At 48.7% G+C, this 9,358-nt stretch overlaps 1 protein-coding gene across 2 annotated transcripts; it reads left to right on the forward strand.

Moving 5' to 3' along the window:
* The first annotated feature begins 410 nt into the window (after window positions 1-410).
* On the forward strand, window positions 411-6,501 carry LOC128303155 (hydroxymethylglutaryl-CoA synthase 1). Of its 2 annotated transcripts, XM_053040017.1 has the most exons (2): window positions 411-419; window positions 4,630-6,501. In XM_053040017.1, exons 1-2 carry the CDS (start codon window positions 411-413, stop codon window positions 6,007-6,009), a joined length of 1,389 nt encoding a protein of 462 aa, XP_052895977.1. In that variant the 3' UTR covers window positions 6,010-6,501. The 2 variants fall into 2 exon arrangements, with proteins under 2 accessions (XP_052895977.1, XP_052895976.1); XM_053040016.1 differs by lacking the exon at window positions 411-419 and having other exon boundaries at window positions 3,283-6,501.
* Window positions 6,502-9,358: the final 2,857 nt, after the last annotated feature.

The following is a 9,358-nucleotide window of genomic DNA, read 5'->3' on the forward strand; positions in this document are numbered from 1 at the left end:
GTCGCCTTCATTTATTTACGACGGCAAAAGAAAGCTTCAATGGATAATGGAGAGTAACAAGAGTCAAACATGTTGGTCGTATGCCCCGTTTTGAATAACACCCAGCAGACAAAACACCCACCCAGGTCGAGACGGCATGCGACATGAACGACTTTTCGTTTTTTTTTTCCTCTCAGTTTCCAAGGAATGCGACTTGAAGCGAGACGAAGATCTAACGAGAAGCCGAACCATTATTGAGCACGTGATCCGACGCTCGACGCCTGCTACATATCCTTAAAATAAACACACAGAACGAATGGTATCGAACCAACACACAACAATCTTACCAGGAACGTAATGACACAATGGGAGCAGAATGGAAAGAGTGTGATGCCATGTGGAAAGTGTGGAAGTGCTTTGATGTCCAATGAATGTCACATGTTTATTCGAACTTTAACCTATGTACGGGAGCCTTGTGGATATTGGAGTCCACCTCCGGCCTGAGTTCAAATCTCAAGGGAATCGACGAATATGTCTAGCCCATTAAAGGACTTTTAACAAAATATTCAGCTATGGGAATTCAAGTCATAGTCAATTCTCCACCAACACTCGGCTTTGGAATTTTTCGTAGAATCAGCAAAGCTGAAAGAATATGTCTTCTTCTCCGCAATTGCGAAGTTGTTGAACAAAACGCAATCGTGTAACGCGCAACAACAGGCTGTGGGAGTACAAGAAACTTTTTCAATTGTGTTTCTCTACAGTACAGAAGGCTGATGAAAACATGGTTCGAAGGAGGCGGCCCCACGAGCTTCCATATATTATTAACACATCACATACTATACCTGCTCGTTTTGCAAATTCCAACTTACTGCCGTTTTGAAAAGTTGGCTCCCGTTCTGCGGGGAACTTGTGGTTTGCCAGCCGTGTTGTAATAATTCCATGTTGTACCTTTTTTCGTTGTTTTCCTTTCGACGTAACACGCCTCGCCTTCGGTTGGCCTTCTACTGCGTGGGGGTTAAAGCTCACCCACCCGATCACGCCTGGTGCAGTAATTTCTGGAACAACAGCTTGGCCAGTGTAGCCCAACCGGCTGTTCGCGTGTCTTCGATGCACACACGACCAGCGCCGGCTGTGCTGGGCGTAGCAACAGAGGCCCCGCTACAGACGCACTTGATCCACGTCCTTAGACCGGTCGTCCAGCGGGGTGTTTTCGGTGAGGCCGTGTCATCGTCCCGTTTACGCCGATGCTTCCGGAGCCGTGCCACCAAACGTTGGGAGAATATTTGGCACACATTTCGGCACCCGTCCGAGGCAAACAGTAGAAAGATAAACATCGTCCTGTACCTTTCACTTCAGAGTCCACTTGGAGGCGATTTCCGGGAGGTTCCCCTGCGCTGGCTGTACAAACACCGTTAAACAAACCCACCCACCCAGGGGCTGATAATTCCAGCACTTTCTTTATTTTATTCCCACCTGATTTTCTTTTCTGGTGTTATCACATTTCTCACCCTGCCCAGCGCGGTTCGAGAGTACGACTGGGTTGGAAAAACAAAACGAAAAAACGCCGGAACAGTTTGTCTTTCCTCCCAGGCTTGTGTTTCGCAAGAATTGTCCCGAACTTTGCACCACCCTTAAGGACACTTCACTCGAGAATTGACTACGGCATGATCACGGAAATGGCGAACCGGCCCAATGCTGAAGCACTGCAGATGGAGTGAAATATGGCTCTTCACATTTTGAAGCAGGTTTAAGGTCACGTTTATCACATTTAAAGCCGTCCCATGCTGCTGGAAATTCGTTCCAAACAAACAAACAGAAAAAAAGCCACAACACGCACAGCGAATCGTCTCTCATCCGTTCCGGGCTATTTCTCAAACTCGAATGGTTGCGTCACACGTCACAGCAGAACCGTGTCCTGTTCTGTGCGTGATGGCGGATGTTGCGAAACATGATGGCCGAACTTTGCAGTTCCAGTGAACCTGGGATGAACTTCCGGAGGAGAAGTGATGCGACATAATTTTAGTCCCCTCTTGCTGCATCCGCCTCTTACGCTCTTGAAATTCATCCTTCGGGCCCGACAAGGAACAAGCTTTCCACGGTCGGTCCCATTTCGGATGAACTCCAATCAACAGACTTCGTGAACTGTAGGCGCTTCCTACAAGTGGCCGGATTGCCAAAAAGCACGTGCTGCAAAAGCATTACCGGCACTGGAGAGATCCCAGGCGCAGGCGCATATTTATGTTTTGACTGGTCCCTTGAACCTGAACTCAGGGGGGAAACAAACACAAGGCAACTTTCCCCTATCCCATTCCCACTAACCACCGTATAGAGTCCCCTGGACATATCCTGCTCCGGTCTTTCATATCTCTGTGGTTGCGCTATCTGTGAACATTCAGTTTCGCCGAAAAGCGAGAAAGAAAAACGTCTCTGTGGCGTAGAGTAAAGATTATGGGCTATGTTTAACATTCAGAATATTGCGATAAAAGCGCGGACGCCCAGTGCCTGACAGTTCACACCGGAAGTAATGTGATTTACTTTTATGACACGTACGCACCTTATCGTATGCCTAAATGGGCTATTTTGTCATTTTTATCGTAATTTGACGAGGGTTTTGGAAGGTGCCGGAGATGGAAAAAACGGGACCATGCAGCTTACTTTCCGTACACATATGGCCATTTGTTGGAGGGGATGTGTTGTAGATGATTTCAAGCATCCGCTATCCGTCAAAAGCTGCTCCTTTCGATTAGCATGAGGATGCATCGAAATCGTTCGTATGGGAAGCACTTGGCAACGGTTGAAAATTTATGATCCATCGTTAAAATGATCGACAAGCTTAAAGTGCTCTTTCGTGCAGAATACACATGGGGTTTTTGTTGCTTATTTTGATGTTCATTCAGCAGCTGTATTAAACATATTGTGGGAATTTTCACAAATAGTGCTCTTAAGTCTTGGACTGCTTTTGTTTATTGATAACAAATTTTCGACCTGGATTTAACGACAACCAAACAATTCCGTGCAATAATGTGCGGAAATAAAAGACAATTTCCGCTGAGTTTATAATTTATAACAATTTTATGTACAATTTAATCAGTTAAGAAATTGAACCACGTGTTTCGTTTCAAGTTTTAAAAATTTGGAATTTTGTTGTAATTCCAGGAAACTCTCCCATTGTGCAGCATTCAGCGGGGTTATAGTTCAGAACATTCCTGCAGATGGCGCTGTCTTTATTGTGACGTTTGGGCGATAAAGAAACCGGCAAACGTAAACAAATCCATCTCGTACGATTTATAACCAAACCGCAATGCTTCTTGCGTGAAAATCTCGTTCAAATGCGCAAATTTGCATAGTTTACTTATGCGCTCTTCTGTTTCAGGCGTGCATTGTGGATGAATCATCAAAAAACCGCTGATTCATCACCGCAAATCGACCTGTTTCAGCGGGTGGCACCGACGAGATGGTGCGATAGGTGAGATTTTGACAGCAGCATGCAATTTGCTACATACCAACAGCATAAAAACACGTCGCTGCAGAAACGGCTACCGAAACGGCCGGAAGGTGAGTGGAAAGGTTGTGGCAGGTGTCCGGCTGGCCGGTGTAGGAGACGGGGTAAGGTAAGAAGTTTCTTCTGCCAGCAGAAGACGAGCCCGGAGTAATGCAATCGTCCTCTTCCGCGATCATCGTGACTTCGCGCAGAGAGCAAACGTGTAAAACTTGTTTGTACGCTCGCACCGGAACGGTGGTTTCGGCGAGCCGGCACCAGCTTGAATCATTCAGTCTCGAAACGTACACGGTCGGAGTCGGACGCAAAGCTGGAACTGGTCTTCCGACACTTTATTGCGTGCGCGAGTGCTAGCCGAATCGGATGTTAGGATCATCGTTGCCCTGGAAACCGCCGCAGGTTGTTTGATCGCTGGTGCGCTTCGATAATACACATCGGTGGAGATTACGACCACCGGATGACATAACCCCAGTGGTGTGCGGATGTGCTGTGATTTAAGCGCCGGAACCGGTCGTACATCGTTGGTGATTTATTGTTACGGTCCAGCCGGTGAGGAAGACTTCCTTTAGCTGATCCGTTTCAAACGACCCGCTTTCCGAAGTGGATTATGTAACGTGGCTTGCTAAGAAATTATCCCGTGGAACGTGAGCAAGATACCCGTTGATCCGGAGTGTCCAAAGCGGTGGCTGAATACCGGTTTCGAACAGTGACCTACTAACAGCGCGTATAACGGAGCTTTGGTGTGTAACGGCGTGCCACGAGTGACTCGATAGGTTTTCCTTTTGTTTCCCACAAACAACACCCGAGAAAGAGAGGACCACGAGGGGAACAAACATTTTTTTAGACCACTCGTGTCAGAAGCAACCAAAGAAGGCAGAAAAACGATTTAAAGCCACGAAAAAAAGAAGACCAGTGTACACGGAAAGCTGGTAAAAAGCAGATCGCGCTTTGTGGTGGAAAGCAGACGAGAGAAAGAAGTAAGAAAGACTTCAACCGCCGCGAGGGTTCGTGAACGTGCGATCGAATCGTAGCGTAGAAAAGAAAGCTCGGACTGTGTGGCTGCCCAGTCTCTCGCGTCAGCGTCTTTGGAGAAAGTTACACGCGCATTCGGATCGTCAGCCATGAGCAAGAGCGGAACCGGACAGGGCCAGTGGCCGGCGGATGTCGGCATTGTTGGAATACAGATCGTCTTCCCGTCACAGTTCGTCGATCAGACGGAGCTGGAAGCGTTCGATGGGGTGTCGGCCGGCAAGTACACGGTCGGGCTGGGCCAGCAACGGATGGGCTTCTGTTCCGACCGGGAGGACATCAACTCCCTATGCCTGACCGCCGTACGCAAGCTGCTCGACGAGCAGAAGATTCCCTTGTCGCGGATCGGCCGACTCGAGGTCGGCACCGAGACGATCGTGGACAAGTCGAAGAGTGTAAAGTCGGTGCTGATGCAATTGTTCGAACCGGAAGGTGTGACCGATCTGGAAGGGATCGATACGACTAACGCGTGTTACGGTGGGACGGCCGCATTGCTGAACGCGATCAACTGGATTGAATCGTCCAGCTGGGACGGCCGTTTGGCGCTCGTCGTGTGCGGTGATATAGCAGTGTACGCGCAGGGATCGGCCCGTCCGACCGGGGGGGCCGGTGCGGTGGCCATGCTTATTGGGCCGGATGCACCGCTTCGCTTCGAACGCGGACTGCGGGCAACCTACATGAAGCATGCGTACGATTTCTACAAACCCGACCTCAGCTCCGAGTATCCCGTCGTGGACGGGAAGCTTTCGATCCAGTGCTACCTAAGTGCCCTTGACGCGTGCTATCAACTGTACCGGACGAAGTTTGCCCAGCGACACCCGGACATTGTCACGCCCGTCACGCTCGACACATTCGATGCGGTTATCTTCCACAGCCCTTACTGCAAGCTGGTGCAGAAGTCGTTGGCACGTATTGGGCTGAACGATTTCGTGCTAACGCCGCCCGACCAGCGTGCCACGCTGTTCCCGGGATTCGAACAGTTCGCGAACGTGCGGCTCGAGGATACGTACTTCGATCGGGACGTGGAGAAAGCGTTCATGACGCAGTACGCGCCGGTGTTTGCGGCCAAAACGAAACGCTCGCTGCATCTGGCCAGCCAGGTCGGCAACATGTACACGCCGTCCGTGTACAGCTGTTTGGTTTCGCTGCTGGTCGGTTCCGATGTGGATGAGCTGCTGGGCAAGCGGGTTGGCGTGTTTTCGTACGGTTCCGGGCTGGCGTCCTCGATGTACTCGATCGCGGTTACAACGGACCGGGAGCGATTGGCCGATTTCAAACGTCAGCTCAACTACGTTCAACCGATGCTGGATCGTCGAACGAAGGTAGACCCGGCCGAGTTTACCAAGCTGATGGAGGTGCGCGAGAAGAACAACCATGCGGCACCGTACGAACCGTCCGGTTCCGTTGATGTACTGTTCCCGGGCACCTACTACCTGAAGGCGGTCGACTCGATGCACCGACGGACGTACGAACGTGTGCCACCGGAGCAACCTTCCTCGTGAGCTACCACCATGACCAGAGCCGTAACGAAAGCTGATTGCAAACACTCGAAACTAACACACATACGCGCTCGCGCTTTCGCCTTTCCGCCTTCGAAGACTGTTGCCCGGGGGATGCTGCTTCCAAGGAGTGTACTTTTGTTTATCTTTGTTTAATGTAAGCTTCTGCTCCGATCGCGATCGCCGAGCAATCCGATCAGACTGTAGAGTTTGTTAATTCAGAAGAGCCAGTTGAGCCAGTCAGGAAGATGATATAACTATGCATGAAGTTGTTTTTTTTATATAGTGGATTAGTTAGAATAGTTAGAGAAACACACACACACACAAACACCAAAAATGGTGCGGCACGGTCCACGGTGGTGTTTTTTTTTCGTGTACGAATTTTTCCTCTCTCCACCCGTGGTTTGGTGTCCGATCGGTTGTGTTAATATGATTCGTTTGTTCATTTTTTATACGAGATGAAAAGTATCAAGACAAAATGTATGGTGAACTGTATGACAATCATCGTGCGTTCGATTCATTTTCGTAAAAAGAAAGAAAATCATCCCGACGACGGTTGATCAACACCGAATCCACGGACGTCCTCCACACGTCGTCGTTTGCACTTACACGCAATCGTTGCGTGATCGATCGCGCCCTGTGTGATGGGTGTCAACATTCGGACCTTCGCGCGCACTGTACCATCTCCCCAGTAGGGAAAAACTGGTTTCTTTACCACCCAGCATATTACGTGGCCCATCTTCCCGTGGCTGATCCACCCGTAGTGCGATTGGGGTTTTTGGCTGTTTGATTGTTTTGGTGGAAGCTCGCTTTCTAGTCCGGTAAAACATTGCGAAGCGATCTCGTCTAACACATTAAAATATGTGTTGTAACATTTATCATCAGCGCAAAGCCACAAGCTCTAGCGCGGAGTGGTGTGGTTTGGAAGATGAATTTTTAATGAAAAAAACGCCACACCTGTCTCGAACAACAAAATACCTCCAACAAGATCCTGTTCCGAATACTTTTGCGGTGAACTTGATGTCCCTGGATGAAGATGTCGCTGGAATTTCTCCAAGCTGGTTTTGTTGGAAGAGAATTATTCGGCGCTGGAGAGATCGCCCAGATTTTCGGACGACTGCGAATAGCGAAAGAATACAACATCATTCGCGGTACGTCGTCAGCGTTGGACATCGTGACGCAGAGCTTATCCAATATCGAATGTGAACGTAATCGTTTACCTTCATTTGGTTAAAATTTCACACTTAACCTTGAAACGATCCAGCTTTTCAATGTTGGGGAAGCTCACACTAACCAACACTAACGACTCATGAAAACACGGTTAAAAGCACACTTGAAATAAAATAAAAATCAAACGGTTGCAATGTCACGCCATCCGCTGAGACCGAAGTAATTGCGATAAAAAAAAAAAACAAATTTCCCAAGCGCCGGGTTGGTTGGACTTTGAACGGCTGCTCCGGCAAGGAATGTGTCACGCCAACGGCGACGCATTTTAGTCTGAGCGACGAGAGATAGCGAAAGCAGCATGCGTAAAGTGAAGTGGTTACAGAAAAAACCACACGTGATTTTTACAACCAGTAGCTAAGGTACGGTGAAGTGTGGTCCATCTCAACCAGTTCTTATCACGTACCATTTGCCAGTCGATACGCTGATTTAGTTAGCTAAATTCGAATGCTTCAGAACGGTTCCTTATTTATTTAAAGTATTAAGAATTATTGTACTGATTGCTGGTGAGGGATCCTTTCCGATTTCATTGCCCTTTTTGATTCAGATCAAACGTATTTACCAAACCTTGAATGAGAGAGCAACAGCACCTTCTACCCTCCAACATTTACCAACCCTTCCAGCAGAGCGGTTGTGACTGCTTCGGAGGTGATATCCGTTGCATAATACAATTTCAAACATCGTCATAACCCATTTTGAAGATGATCTGCTGTTCGGAACATCGAATGTCACACCTCGGTCATATGGATTTTTTTTCTTCTATCCTCTTTTTGACTTCACAATCTGATCGATTCCAATGCAAACTGCTCCCAGCTTGGTTGATCCCATCCAACGCATTGTTGTACCGTCGGAGTTTTGGCCGCGTGCATATGCATCACCGTACAGCGTTTAGCAGACGGATGTTACTTATTTTTATCTCGAGTGTTCCGCGTGCACCGTCTGATTTGGCCTCAGAATTTATACCCAAAACGAAAACCATACAAAATAACCTTCACTCACACAGAAACGCAGGCATGATCGAGTCGCCTTCTTGAAGCACCACTCGAGTACGAACATTTGTTTATCATTGAATAATGTTCAATCGATTCGTTCTTTTGCGTGTGGAAAAAAAATCATCTAAAAACCACCCATCAAACAACAAAAAAGATCTCCAAGTCGCCCTCAAAAGCGGTGAAGCCCAATGGCGCGCAACTGAAGCCACGTGAACGCGTGTGGCTATAGTGAAATTTTATTCCCATTCCGAAATGTGCCCGTCCCGTTCAAGCATTGGGTTTTCTCTGGTGAGGAAAAGTGTGTCATTCAGCGGGTGCGTGCGATCGGCGGCACAATCGGTGAGCACAACACACCCCAAACGGCACGGATCGTCCATGAAGCTGTGGTCTCTTTAACCACTCGTTGATGCCTTCCGATCGGTGGTTTAATTCAGCAAGCTTAGCTAAACGGTGAACGAGCGGCCAATAGTAAACACCATTGCACATTGCCATTTTCGCTTGTTTATTTTCACCGCGTTTTCTTTTCCGCACCCTTACGGAACGGATCAGCAAGGGATCCAATACGGGAACACCACGTAAGAGCGGATGTTGCTTCTTCTCCACGATTTCTCGCGTGATGCAACGAGCAGAGCGGACTTTCCTTCCTTCCTACGAAATCACAATCCTCCCATTCGCAACCGTTATACTCGCGCACGCAGCAAAAGACCTAATTTATGCAGTTTTGGACGCGGTTTGTGGTGCGTGGTAGCGTTCCTGCTCTGGCAACCGTCGAACATTGGGCGAAGGTACGTGAAGCATATAACAGTTCGCTACGGTGGGTCAACGAACGAACGGAAAGGAATACGGGCGGGCACTCTTCAACTGACCTTGGCATCCCAGCAGGTTGCCGGAAGACGGGAAGTTTCACGGCGTGACAGCGGGAACTGGAGAACGGGAGTGGTGGAGAGAGAAAGGGAAACCACACCACCCACCCTCCCACAAACCGGAAATGTGTGGGCAGCAAGTATGGTACGCTTTCAATAACGATTATTACGCGTTAGACTTTATTTTACACGTGGTTCTACACCGCCGAGTTGCCTCAGGCCTTACACGTTTCAGTCTTTCTTCCCTGCTTCGCATTGCTCCGCGCTAGCGCA

This window comes from Anopheles moucheti, chromosome 3 (assembly GCF_943734755.1).
Source record: "Anopheles moucheti chromosome 3, idAnoMoucSN_F20_07, whole genome shotgun sequence".
NCBI lineage: Eukaryota > Metazoa > Arthropoda > Insecta > Diptera > Culicidae > Anopheles > Anopheles moucheti.